Source organism: Seriola dumerili, unplaced genomic scaffold (genome assembly GCF_002260705.1).
Source record: "Seriola dumerili isolate Sdu_G_001 unplaced genomic scaffold, Sdu_1.0 BDQW01000166.1, whole genome shotgun sequence".
In the NCBI taxonomy this organism is placed as follows: Eukaryota; Metazoa; Chordata; class Actinopteri; order Carangiformes; family Carangidae; genus Seriola; species Seriola dumerili.
Genome location: NW_019174421.1, coordinates 206,178 through 220,064, shown reverse-complemented (window position 1 = coordinate 220,064; position 13,887 = coordinate 206,178). Strand labels below are relative to the sequence as shown.

Here is a 13,887-nt window from a genome sequence, read left to right as displayed (position 1 = left end):
GAGGCCATCTTGTTTTAAATAAACTTTATTGGAATTATCACTGGCTCTGTGACGCTGCCGTGTGATTGGTCCGTACAGTGTGACCATGAGAGTCACAGACAGAGAGGAGGAGGAGGAGGAGGATGATGATGTGTGTGAACCTCACTGTGATGTCACCTGTGTGTCTGCAGGCTGGTCCCCGTCAGGTGTGGGTGGTGACGCTGCTGGATCACCAGAGGAGGCTCTCAGGGACACGCCCCCTACCTCTCAGCCCCTCCTCTCTCAGGACAGGTAGCTGTCTTCAGCAGCTGAGGGGGGAGTGGAGGAAGGAGTCAGGGAGGAGGAGGAGGAGGAGGAGGAAGAAGGTGGACCTCAGCAATACTTCAGGTGTTGAACAGAGTGAGGTGAGGAGGTTTAGCTCCGCCCCTCACCATGACAGACTTAGAGACCGAGTGTTTGAGCCTCGGCCTGCCCCCTGAGTGCGGCTCCCCTCCCCCGCCCCTGGACCCTTCCCTGCAGGTGGACTGCGGCCCGGGGCCCGCTGCCTCGGCGCCAGCGCCCACTCTGGCTCTCCTCTCCTCTGACTGCCCAACGCCCACACTCAGCTCGCTGGCGGCGGAGATTGCCGAGCCGCTGGTGATGCTGCCGTGCGTGAAGAGCGAGCCGGAGGACGGAGACCTGGAACCCATCAGGACCGTGGACCTGTCCGAGATCCAGCCGCTGTCCACCGCCGAGCTAGGTCAGGACCAGATCAAGATGGAGATCAGCGGCCTCGACTACATCAAGTCAGAGCATCATGGTCACCACGGCAACCACCACCTGGGCCCGTTCCACCACAGCGACGTCACAGAGCTGGACTACAAGTCGCACTACGAGCCCAGCTCCGTGTTCGACTACATCTCTCAGGTAAAAGATCCCCGGTCTCACCTGCTCAAATCTGGTCTCACCTGGATGATGAGACCCTGTGGGTCACCTCTCCACTGAAGCGGTTGATCAGCCCGTAGCTTTAAGACTTTAATTCTGTGAAAATAAACACAAGAGCTTCAAAATAAAACTGGTCCAGCAGCGTTTCTAACACTGTCTGAGGGTCTGGAGAGTCGTGTGAATAGATGAGTTAAAATCTAAGACGTAGTGGTTGCAGGATCAGGTCCTGGTTCAGGATCAGGTCCTGGTTCAGGATCAGGTCCTGGTGAGCTCAGAGTCTCCAGATCTTAAGATCAGTAGCTGATGGCCTCAAATCCTTTTAAACAAAGACCTGATTACAGCTGATCTGGATCACACTGAGTGTCTCCTGCTTTACAGGACAGAACAGAGCCAGTCTGAGACCAGGACTTCCCTGGTCAGGACCAGGTGTACTGGACCTCTGTGTCAGTAGAATCTGTTTTAACACAAACTGAAGATTAAACCTTCATGAAGGAGGATTTACTGCAGGACTGTATCAGACTCCATCAGTTTAATGTTCCAGGTGTGATCAGACTGTAGAGAGCCTGACTGGAGTGAACTGATCACTGTGACCTAAAGGTGCTCTTTAATACTTTTATCATATATTATTATTATTATAATCACCAAATAAGATGTGTGACCCCCTCCCCTTTTAAAATGTAACACGGTCACACCTTTTCTCACAGATATTTTATCTGTTTTTAAAAAAATGATACTGATAATCAGGAAATGCAGAATATTCCCACAGATAATCGACACTGACTGACGCTGCTTGTTTCCTGCAGGTGACAGACACTCTGGAGTACATCAAGTCGGACCACCACGTGGACCTGCAGTGTTACTACACCACTGAGCTCAGCTCGCTGAAGGCCGAGTACCCCGAGTCCAACGCCATGTCCGCCCACCTGCAGCACAATGGCCTGGAGTCCATCCACATGGCCGAGCTCCGCACCGAGCTCAACAAGCTCCGCCCCGACGCCCTGCTGATGGACGGCATGGGCAAACTGGACCCTGAGTTTGGAGGGGGGGCGCTGTACGAGCTGCAGCCCGCCGCGGAGGGGAAGACGTCGGCGGAGGCTACGGCGACCGGGCAGACGGGAGGAGGAGGGAGTCTGGTTATCATGACCAAAACCCAGAGCCCAACGGTGAGGAAACCTCGTAACATGCAGGGAGAGAAGCCTTTCTCCTGCACGCAGTGCGGGAAGAACTTCAGCACACTGGGAAACCTGAAAACACACCAACGCATCCACACGGGCGAGCGGCCGTACACCTGCTCGCAGTGCGGCAAGAGCTTCGGCCAGGCAGGAAACCTCAAACGACACCAGCTGATCCACACGGGCCAGAAGCCATACGTGTGCGCTCACTGCCCCAAAGGCTTCACCAAGGCCGACGACCTGCGGTCGCACCAGCGGCTGCACACCGGCGAGCGTCCCTTCATCTGCGTCACCTGCGGGAAGAGCTTCGGCCAGTCTAAGGAGCTGAAGGCGCACCAGCTGAGCCACACGGGCGAGCGGCCGTTCTGCTGCCAGCACTGCGGCAAGAGCTTCACCAAGGAAACCAGCTACCGCAACCACGTGCAGATCCACACGGGCGAGAAGCCCTTCACCTGCTCGCAGTGCGGGAAGACTTTCAGCAACTCTGGCGTGCTAAAAACCCACGAGAAGATCCACACGGGCGAGCGGCCGTTCGGCTGCACGCAGTGCGGGAAGAGCTTCGGCCGCCTCGGGCACCTGAAGGCTCACCAGCAGATCCACACCGGGGAGCGGCCATACGCCTGCCCCCAGTGCGGGAAGACTTTCAGCCAGTCGGGTCACCTCAAAGCACACGAGCAAATCCACAAGCGAGAGCGAGCGGACACGGCCAGCACCAGCAGCAGCAGCAGCAGCACCATGGGCAGTGACAGTAGCTAAAGAAAGAACACACCCTTTAACCTCGGACAAACAAAGTATTATTCCTTTTTTATAAATATCTATAAATCTTTTTCCTTATGAATTTTTTCTTACATTTTCATACCTTTTGTGCTCTTTTTGCATTATATCTGTGGGCAGGGTGGACTCTGACTGATTTGCTCTTATGCAAGTGTCTGTGTGTGTGCACATGTTACGTACTGTGTGTCTGGGTGGGTGTGACACTGAGGGGCTTGTAGATAATCTGTAAACTGGTCTGAACCGCAGTGAGTCTCAAGGACCAGGAAACTCACTGAAACACAAGCACAAAAACTTCAGTGACCAAGTTTGAGAACCTTGTTTTTTTTACTGAAACTGAGCAGGACTCCGCCCACTGATGACACCTGTTCCTCAGGTGACGTCCACACTAGAGAGACTCCTATTGATCGGCTGCTGATTATCATTAACAATACCTGATGGGTGGATGTGAATTAATGCTCCTAGTCATTGATCACCTCCAAACCGATCAGCTGTTAATCCTCTGAGAGAAGCTCTGTGAGCTGCGTAGTGAAGCCCTGCCAAAATAAAACGTGTGTGAGAGACTGATGGAACGTCTGCAATGATGACAAACACGATCGGTATCAGCCGATCGCACTCATAGATGATCGTATCGGTGGCAAAACAGATGATGGCGGCGTCACTAGTCCACACTACTACGTTTTAGTTTTAAACTCATCTCTTCTGCGTTTCCTCCTCCGTCCACACGACTCAGTCCTCAGGCCTTAAAACAGAGAGTTTTGGAAACTCTGTTAGCCCCGTTTTATTTTGAAAACTCTGGGGTCAGTGTTGTAGTCTGGACAGAGTGAGACCTCTGTAAACGATGAGGTCACAGCCACGGTCTCTCCTGATTGGCTGTCATCAGCCTGGACTACCAGTGGTGAATACAACATGATCATGAATGACAGAGTTACTGACCTTGTTGTCTTTGCTAGCAGCTGCTGTTCACTTACATTCTCTGTTTTAATGCTACAACTGCAGAGGAGACGATCTACTTCCTGTTTACACCGGATCTCACATGCTCAGTGCAGGTGACGGTCATGTGTGTTAGTCAAGACGGAGTTCATTTTCGTACATAGCGACGTGGTGTGGACGTAGCCTCAAGCAAGTCCAGGTTCATGTCGTTAGCAACGTCGGCTGACAACTAACGCAGCGTCTTGAACTGTGTGTGAGAGCATTAACAAATAAACAATAAATAAACAACAAATAAACAATAAATAAACAACAAATATACAATAAATAAACATCAGCAGGAAACAGAAAAGTTTCATACTGAGTCGTTCAGTGAGAAAATGAAGGTTAATGTCGCTGCGTTTCTGATTCACGTTTCGTGGCTCAAACTTTGATCCAGTCGGTTGCTGCGCATCAGTAACAGTCGATCTGATTGGTCGATCACTAGGAAGTCAACCTGACGGTAAACTGAGGTGTCAGGAGACTGTGACGAGACACAATCAATTCTCACTATTTTATAAACCAAACGATTAATCAGTTAATGAGCAGATTAATCAATAATGAAAATAATTATTAGTTGCTCTAATTTGTGTGTGTGTGTGTGTGTGTGTGTGTGTGTGTGTGTGTGTGTGTGTGTGTGTGTGTGTGTGTGTGTTTGATTCGACTCTGAGTCGAACTTTTCACTTTATTCATCGTCAAATGTTTGATTTGATTTTAAAAAATCACATTTTTCATAAAACATAATGAAACAAAAGTGTCGAACAAAAACAGTGAAAACTTCAGTTTTCACTTTCAGGAAATCAGGAAAGTAGCGACAGGTGAACAGGTGTGTGGTGGGCGGAGTCCTGGTTCAGGTTCCTCAGCAGTGAAAGTTCATGTCCGTCTTTTGCCAACAGAGTTGTGAGTATTTCTTTTTGAGTACTTGCTGCCAGTTTACTAGTGTTGTACTTCCAGGTGTGGGAATTCACTCTGTTACTGTACTGTTAAAAACCTGATATCAGCATTTTGATATTTGTTATTGACCAGTATTGATTGATTGATTGATTGATCAGGACAGACCACAGTGATCTTTTTGTCGTTTTGATAATTGGCTGATTTAGTTTTTGTAGCAGAAAAATTAAAATCATTCCAACGTGAACACAGGACCAAACACATCAGCACAAAGGATGACCCCCCCCCCCAACCCCCCCTCGTCCAGATCGCTCACTGTGTACAAATCTTCTATTGATAATGTCATTCCTAAAAAAAATTAATAAAATTATTTAAAAAAACAGCAGCAAAAAAGACGGAGGTGATGCAGCATCTTGTACTGGAAAAGAATTATTAAAGAAACTAATGGCACGTCTTGCTTCTGTTGTTTGTTATATATTTATATGTTTTCATATTTACTGCCTCTATGAAGAAAACTATCTTCTATCGATCATTATTTTTCCTTTTTGTTTCTGAATGTTTCACATTCAGTCTGAGCTGCAGCTTCAGGGACAGATCAATGTGATAATGAGCAAAGGTCGTTTAACAAGATACTGCCGGTTTAATTAGTAAAGCAATCACAGAGGTTGGTAGTTAATAAGTTAAAGATCCATGTTCTGTGTTTTATTTGAAGTGTTGATCCATCAGAAGATATAAAAACCATCTCAGTGTAGTTTCACATCTCCTCTCTCAGGCTTCTCTCTGCAGCTCTAGTAACAACAGGTCTGTGAGCCAATCAGAAGAGAGGAGGCTGAACTGGCTTCAAAACCTGAGCTGTACCAGCTGCTGTGTGTGGTGCTGTTCTCTTTGTGATTATGCTTCAGGTGAACTGACCAGGAGGAGCAGGAGGAGGAGCTGGGTGCAGACTCTTCACCCTCCATCATCAGACTGGACTCAGGAGGTGGTGTGGTGTGAGCAGCAGGAGCAGCAGGAGCAGCAGGAGGTGTGGTGGGATTTGTAAAGTTCTGTTGGAACGTGTTGAAGTTCTCATGACGATGAAAACCAAGCAATCGTTGCTTTAAGGAATCAGCTGATTTTGTGTAACGAGAAATTTAAATTCAAATGTTTCACAGAATAATTGAATAAAGTCAGAAAGGTACACAGATAAATATATTTCCTAATAATTTCCTGTAAATAAATCCCTGAATCATCATCAGTGATTGTCAGTGAAATCATTCCATCACTTTAAAATGGCACAAAGTCCAGTCTTGAATCAGGAGGGTAAAATGTGATGAAACAGCTCAGACATAAAACGACAGACTGAGCTGCTTCAGGTCGGAGGCGGATCGGGAACATTTCACCTGGGGGGGCAGGGAGGACGTATGTGGGAATATATATATGTAAATGGATTCAACAAAAAAACTATTTATTGTTGTCACGCCCTGTTTCCACACACCACCCAAGAGACTGTAGTTTCTACAGCCCTCACAGTCATTTCTTCTTTTTCCTCTTCTCCTTCACTTATTTCTTCATCTCCTCATTCTGTTCTCTTCCTCCTGTTCAGTCCTCAGCATTTTCCTGCCCAAAAAACTGGCAATACCCACTTTTACATTTCCTTTTCCTTTTCAGTCCCTCCAGCTGCTCCGGCCTGATGGGTGGAGATGTGAAAAGCTGTGGTTAAAATCCTTGTATCACATCACACTGTAGGGCCATGTAGCTTATAACAAATTTAAATCAGAAAAGATTTATCACACACACAAGAAGCTATGTTCAGACTGCTTCCTCCCATTGTGTTTGTTAGTTTCCCAGTTTGACAGTGACGGATGTGACCTGGTTTAACAGTGAGTGGATTCTTTAGTTCTGCTCAGCTAATCAAATAAAAATGATGGATCTCCTAGAACTGTCACTGTCAGTCGTAACTTAACGCCCTGAAACGGCGACCCTCTGTTAAATGTTATGGATTCAAACATGCCATTTTTTAATATTTTGTATCTTGTCTTTACTAAAATCAAAACTAATCAAAGGGCAAAATGCTCCTGCAATTCACGAGCGAGCGACTTCACTTTTGGCTGAATGGACGTGCGGTTATTGCTGAATCGCCTTTAGCATACATTACATATATTACAAATGTAACTTGAAGTTAAATTGATGTGTTTAAACGTCACCTGAGAAACTCACCTCCAGATGCTCTCCGGGTGTGAACTCCGCTCTGAGCGTTTGATGCAGGGCGTTGCTAAGTATTTGAGGGGCCTAAGATTACATTTACCATTATTCACCTTTGGTCAAGTTATTGTTTGTTTCAATGCTTTGAGAAGCTTGTGGACATGTTGTCTTGTTTTTACTGGTACAGTTTTAAGAACACAAAAGTTAGGGGGGCAGCTTGGGGGGCAAGACTCTATAGTTGGGGCTAGCTGCCCTCCCTGCCCCCCTGTAGATCCGCCCCTGCTTCAGATCCGATACTTTATTATTTACAGTCCAGAGCTGATTGGAATCAAGACTGAAATCAATAAATTAATGTACAGTATTTATGTGATTTTAGCTCAACCACCAAATCAAGTCAAATCAAGTTTGATGCAGCTACTGAGAGCTGCTAAGCTAGTTAGCTTATTTTTTCTCTTTGATTTGGCTGCAGTCATATTTAACTATCAATAACAAACTGAATAAAAACAATATCAATTCATAAAATGGATATTTTTCATTTACAGGTAACGCCTAGAAGAAAATCACAAGCTAAACTTCAGTTTTAGAGAAGGTTAGCTGTGGCTAGCTCACAGCTAACGTTCAGTTGATTAGTTCTGTAACTTTAGCTTTGGTTAGCTTCGTTCTACAGCGTTAGACTAATTCTGGTTTTCAGCTACTGAGTTACTGAGGGTTAAAGAGTGTTTTCACATCGTGTGTTTAAACAAACAGATTGAGGTTTGATCAAATACAGAACGTTGTTACTGCTGTTGCCCTTCCATGTTAGCATGTTAACATGCTAAACTAGGATGGTAAACATTATACTTGTTAAACATCAGCGTGTGTTTTCAGTAACATTTTATTTAATTAAGTCTGTAATTTCAGAATAAATTTCCTTAGAAGATTTATCTAATTTAGTTCTATTTATAAAGAAAATAATCATATATTTATTTTTTAAAATCATCTTTTTAATCCTGGAACAGTAGAAACTTAGTCTTTCCACACATTCACCTGATTTATTGTGAAGTGACTCAAGGACTCAAAACTTCCAGCAATTAATTGGAAATGTATAATTGGAATATAAGACTATTAATTTGAAAATTAATTAAGAAAAACTGCAACGAGTGAGACTCCAGGTTAACACTGGTTAACAAGTTAACCAATTAACCGGTTAACTTGTCAAACAACGACTGCACTTTATTAATATATTTGTTTGTGAATGTCATTCTTCATTCATCTTAAGGTCCACTTACGGGCTTTTCCCAGGCTTTTAACCCGAATCACACCTATACAATTCACCTAATAGTCTCTGTGGTCACATGACCAAAGTTTCTTACTTAGGTCATGTGACTACAGCTGGTTCAACTCAACCCACTGAAGAAGACCCTGACGTGGTTAAGAGTTCTGGATAAATGACCGTTGAGTGATAATATTTATTCAGTTTAACAGGAGGAAACACTCGATGCCCGCTCCTAAACCTTTAAGATCATTAATTCATCCACTTCTCCAGGTTCATTGAAACATTCAGACACATTGTTTGTGGTTTGTTGAGTTTTATTCCTTGAAACATCAGACAGACGTTCAGTTGTCATGGCGATGATGATGACATCAACCAAAACTATCAAGGAAGTTTAAAGTTTCCCCTCCAGCTCAAGTCTGGGATCATGGTTCAAACTGCAGCAGAAAAATAGTGAAGGGATAAATATGAGAAAAGCTCTTCATCAGGTGAAGGTGTTCCCTGACTCAGCACGCAGACAGGTGATAGGTTGAGATGTGACTCCGCCCCCGGGTCAGACAGACGTGTGATTGGTGTCAGATGGTCTCCTCGATGACTTTTGTGAGGACTTTGGTGGTGGTGGTGGCGGACATGCCTGAAGAGCTGAGACACAGAAATACAAGGTTACACAGGTAGGACCGGTTTTAGTCTTAGGACTAGTTTAAGTCTTAGGATTGGTTTTGTGCCAGGTAGAACTTCCTCTGAGGTTGTGTAGGTTTTAGTCTTAGTCTGACTTTCAGGGGTTTAACTTGTAATTAGTTAGTCCTGGTTTAATGTTGGACTGGATCAGTGGTCTCTTCTTACCCGGCTCCCTCTCCGTCCATCAGCCTCCTGTACTCGGCGATCTCCATCTCCAGTCTGGTCTTGATGTCCAGCAGCATCTGGTACTCCTGTCCCTGCCTCTCCAGGTCGGCCCTCAGCTGCACCAGCTGCTCCTCCATGCTGCTCACCTGTACAGTCACACAGGTGAATTCTGTGTCAGTGCTGAGGCTTTCATGGAGCTAACAGACGTTAACATGGTGACGGTCTCTACAACTCACCTGCATCTGGAATCCGTTCATCTGCATGGCGTAGCGGCTTTGGATCTCAGCCAGAGTCCCTTCAAGAGAGGCTTTCTGCAGGGAGACAGGCGGGTTAGAGGACAGGATCTGGACCACATCTGGACCAGATGTCAACAATAACAAACAGTACAATCTTCAGGTACTTGGACTTTCCTTGAGTCTTCTGCCTGAAAACAAACTTTGTTTTGTTTTTCTTTGGGAACTGCACTCACCATGCTGAGCTGTGACTGCAGCTCGATCTCCAGAGCCTGAAGCTGACTCTTCACCTCCTTCACCTCCGAGGTCGAAGACTTCAGCGTCATCTCTGCAGTCGCCACTTCCTTAGTGAGGGCTTCCGACTGAAGGAGGAGAAGATGGATGAATTAATGAATGAATCATATTTAGGTTGGTGATGTTCCTCTGTGACAGACAGTTTTCCTTCTCACCTTGGAATTGAACCAGGCCTCCAGGTCTCTGCGGCTCTTGGCGGCAACGGTCTCGTAGTGCTCTCTGATCTCCTCCATGACCTTATTGAGGTCCTCCTGAGGAGCGGCGTCCACCTCCACGTTCACCTGGCCGCTCATCTGAGTCCGCATGGCCATCAGGTCCTGCAGAGCCACAGATTTACCCACAGGTGTCATGGTCTTAATGGTTTATTCACACTGTGAATGCTAACAGTGTTAGCATTGCTAACAGCTGAAAACATTGAGACATTAAAATGTTGTTGAGGTTCCTGTTAGGAACTGAAGTGAGGCTAATGCTAGTAGTCATGTTAAAGTGCTAACGTTATCATGCTAAAAGTGCTAAGTCTTTGCTAGCTTCTTACTACACTTACACACATGTTAGCATTAATGTCACAATAGATTTGAACCTCATTACTTTCTTGTATCTTGTCTTTAGATTAACTGAGTTAATGCTAACTCAGATTGCTAATGGTAACTGAGATTGCTAATGCTAGCATTAGCTCCATCTCAGGTGTGAACAGTCGCACTGTGAGGACCAGAAGCGTCCGGATTTCATTACCTCCTCGTGGTTCTTCTTCATGGACATCAGCTCGTCCTTCAGGCTGTCTATCTGCATGCTCAGGTCGGTCTTGGCCACGCCCAGTTCTCCCAGCAGCATCTTCAGCCCGGAGATGTCGGCCTCCACCGACTGACGCATGGACAGCTCGTTCTCAAACCTGCAGGACAGTTTACCATCAACTCAGGGTCAAGCAGATTTTAAACGTAACATCAGAACCTGTAGTTTTATATCAGCTTTACTCAAAGTAAGAAAACAAACATACAAATACAAATTAAAGTATCAGCAAAAAGTATAACAGAGTAAAACAATGAAACAATGAGGAACATACACAAAAAATATTTGATCTCTAACTTTAAAGCAAAAACATTTCACTAAAATTCAATTCAAAATTCAAACTTCATTATTTTTACTTGGATTTTCTCAAAATGTTTCTTGAACTAAAAACTCTCCTCCAGTCAGTTTATCTGTGTCAGCTCAGTTATCTTTATTTCACTGGATGTTTTCTGTGTTTTTCTTCTCCCACTGAATCCACCTGCTGCAGTTCCGTCAGCAGCCAGCAGGGGGAGTGATGCTCTCAGGTAGAAGCTGATTACAGCAGGTTTCAGATTCATGTGGAAAAAATTATCTCAACCCACAAAGGTCTGATATGAGGGAGAAAATCACCACGAGGTAAGATTTATATTTATATTGTGTGTATATATATATATATACACACACACACACAAGAAAGATGAAATCATATATATAGGCTATATAGTATATACAGTATATGATTGATTTTATCTTTCTTTACGTTTCCATTCTTGAGGGAGAAACTGTAACGTAACCTAATTTCCCCTGGGGATCAATAAAGTATTGTGATTGATTGACTGATAACATATTGCTTCCTTAGTCCCACAGCGGGGAAGTTTGCAGAGTTACAACAGCAAAGTGACAAAATCAAACTTAAAAAAGATAAATAATATGATATGTACAGATAGATATTTAAATATAACAGTGATGTTGCATAGAGTGTGTGTTAAATTATATCACATGGTGAACAAGACTTTATTAGGAAAAGTGCTGTATAAATGAAGTTATTATTATTATTGTTATTAACTTCTATGTATCTGTCTTTTATCAAAGAAAGAAAATAGAAGGAAACAAAGAACAAAGGGAAAAGTGGAGGACGGCAAACATGTCACTGACTTGACCCTGAAGTCGTCCTGAGCCAGCTTGGCGTTGTCGATGCTCAGAATGACGGTTCCCTTGGCGATGATGGCGTCCTGGATCTGACAACACACAAACAGAGTAAAAACATTTTCATCAAGAAACAAAATCCCCTTCCAGACGCCTGAAGAGACTCGACAACCACGAGGTGACGAGGGCTCTGCTCTGAGGATCATCATCATCATCATCATCATCATCATCATCATCATCATCAACATCATCATCAGGGTTGTTAATGAGCTGGTGGGCGTGGTTTAAGACCTACAGTTCATATCACACCAAAAGACTCCAAATGACCAATCACAGAAGAGAACTCTTCAAACTCTCATAGTGAAATTTTTGAATTTAAATTTTAAATGTCACGTTTCATGATTTTAAACTCCTCACCTGCATCACTCACACACAGGTGAGTTCCAACTATTTCTACAGAGACACTCATCCAATCACAGAGAGTCTGATGTTTGTTTACTGTTGTTGTTCTATTTATTCTTCTGTTCTTTAGGACGAGCGCTGTCACGGTTGAAGTCATTTTCCTCTGACAGCCTTTTTCTCTGACTTTGCTGCTTCTAACCTGACTCCACCCTCACAGCAGGTGGATTTTACAGTTATTCTCAATGTGGATTAAGCTGCTGTTTTAAACAATAAATCGACTGTTTAGTAGTTTTCACACCTGGTTTCAGGTGCCTCACCTGCATCACTCACACAGGTGAGCTCCATGTGTTTCTACAGAGACATCCGTCTGATCACTGAGCCTCAGATATTTGAATTATATTCAGCTGCTTTCCTTCAATTATTGTAGTTATTTATGGCCAAATGTTGCCATGGTTACAATCTGTTTATTTTGTCCTTGACTTCGTGAGTTAATTACATTGTTATGACAAGAAAACTCTTCACTATCCGTCGTTACTAGGATGATTTATTACAAAACTTTGGTACTACAGTTTCTTTTTTCCTGTTTTTCAATCAATCAATATTTTTTATTTTCTTGAGAAAACTTTGATTATTCCAAAATAATTGTTTTGTTATTAGACAGAAAACTTTTTTAACTTGAGATAAAGTATTTTATTCACGTACGTTAATTATTGTTATCAATTATCATCACGTTGTTTTTGTTACCAACAGACTCTTTAGAAGAAAACTTTTCCAACTTGAGATCAATGCCTGGTGATCATTAGAGATTGAAGATAATTAGCATTTAAAGAGAAAATATGTTTTAATTTTTGTGCCTTTTTCACATTTAATCATTCAAACGTTGGCAGTTTTTATCTTCCGTACTGTTCATTTTTTCTCTATATTGGATTTTTTTTAGTGGATGAGAGGACACACTGAACACCATTTCCCATGATACCCCTGTTCCTCACCTTGCCCTGCAGCTCTGCGATGGTGACGAAGTAGGCACTGTAGTCTCTGGTGGTGGGTCCGACCTTGCTCTCCACAAACTGTCTGATGTTCAGCTCCAGCTCGGCGTTGGCCTTCTCCAGTGCCGCCACCTTGGACAGGTAGGTGGCCAGACGGTCGTTCAGGTTCTGCATGGTGAACTTCTCGTTGCCGATGAGGCTGTCCTCCATCCCCATTCCTCCGCTGAATCCTCCACCTGCACCGAATCCTCCCCCTGCACCGAAACCTGCACCGAAACCTCCACCTGCACCGAATCCTGCACCTGCACCGAATCCTGCACCTGCACCAAAGCCGCCAGAGGAGAAGCTCCTGCTGGCCTGGGAGACCCTGACACCAGCACCTCCTGCTCCTCCTGCCATACTGAACGAGCTCATGCCTCTACTGAGGGATGCTCGCCCCATACTGCCGCCAACGCCACCCATGCCGCCACCCATGCCAATCATGGAGGTCCGTGAGGACATGGAGGAGGACATCGTGGTGATCCTGGAGTTGGAGTAGAAGAGGAGGAGGAGTTTGTTGGTCTGTCTTCTCCGGTGGAGGGAGCAGGAGAGGAGAGAAGTGAGGAGAGACGGATCTGTTCTCCCTTTAAAGCTGCTCAGGTGCTGCAGGTGAGGGGCGGGGCTGACGAGCCACACCCACAGAGGTGGATGTCAGTACAGTTACGCCAGGACCGTGACCAGGTATTTAACCTCAGTATCTTTATGTCATTTTCTGATGTTTGAAACTTGCACAGACCAGTCCAACACCCGGGTTCTGTATGTACCTAGACCAGGATTCTGGTCTGAGTTTGAACACATCACAGTCCTGGTTCAGACCTGGTTCAGTCTTGGTTCAGACTGAAATATTAGCTCCTTCCTCTCTCTTCAGGACAACACGAGTATAAAGAAGCATGAAATAAAAAGTATTAGAGTAAAAGTACTCGGATACCTTCGACCCCCCCAGTTGGGATTCCTTATATAACTCCTGTATGTCCTGATCCTGCTGGCGCTGCACTTTCCCCTCCCTCTCTACAGTGAGGTGATGCCGGCAGCTGGAATAC

The 13,887-nt window shown here is 44.7% G+C and overlaps 2 protein-coding genes across 2 annotated transcripts; one reads left to right on the top strand and one right to left on the bottom strand.

Moving 5' to 3' along the window:
• The first annotated feature begins 331 nt into the window (after positions 1-331).
• Positions 332-3,699, top strand: LOC111226841 (zinc finger protein 260-like). Its single transcript, XM_022752137.1, has 2 exons — positions 332-885; positions 1,707-3,699. The coding sequence occupies exons 1-2, from the start codon at positions 412-414 to the stop codon at positions 2,829-2,831; spliced, it is 1,599 nt and encodes a 532-aa protein (XP_022607858.1). The 5' UTR covers positions 332-411; the 3' UTR covers positions 2,832-3,699.
• Positions 3,700-8,452: 4,753 nt separating this feature from the next.
• LOC111226842 (keratin, type I cytoskeletal 13-like) lies at positions 8,453-13,374 on the bottom strand. Its single transcript, XM_022752138.1, has 8 exons — positions 12,812-13,374; positions 11,430-11,512; positions 10,242-10,398; positions 9,665-9,826; positions 9,452-9,577; positions 9,219-9,293; positions 8,983-9,128; positions 8,453-8,781 (listed from the first exon to the last, which is right to left on the bottom strand). Exons 1-8 carry the CDS (start codon positions 13,319-13,321, stop codon positions 8,715-8,717), a joined length of 1,326 nt encoding a protein of 441 aa, XP_022607859.1. The 5' UTR covers positions 13,322-13,374; the 3' UTR covers positions 8,453-8,714.
• Between the last annotated feature and the right edge of the window lie 513 nt (positions 13,375-13,887).

Coding starts and splice junctions, on each gene's coding strand:
- LOC111226841 (XM_022752137.1), top strand. CDS start 412: ATGACAGACTTAGAGACCGAGTGTTTGAGCCTCGGCCTGCCCCCTGAG. Junction 886..1,706: donor TGTTCGACTACATCTCTCAG/GTAAAAGATCCC, acceptor TGTTTCCTGCAG/GTGACAGACACTCTGGAGTA.
- LOC111226842 (XM_022752138.1), bottom strand. CDS start 13,321: ATGTCCTCCTCCATGTCCTCACGGACCTCCATGATTGGCATGGGTGGC. Junction 9,578..9,664: donor AGGCCTGGTTCAATTCCAAG/GTGAGAAGGAAA, acceptor CTCCTCCTTCAG/TCGGAAGCCCTCACTAAGGA. Junction 8,782..8,982: donor ATGGACGGAGAGGGAGCCGG/GTAAGAAGAGAC, acceptor TCTGTGTCTCAG/CTCTTCAGGCATGTCCGCCA.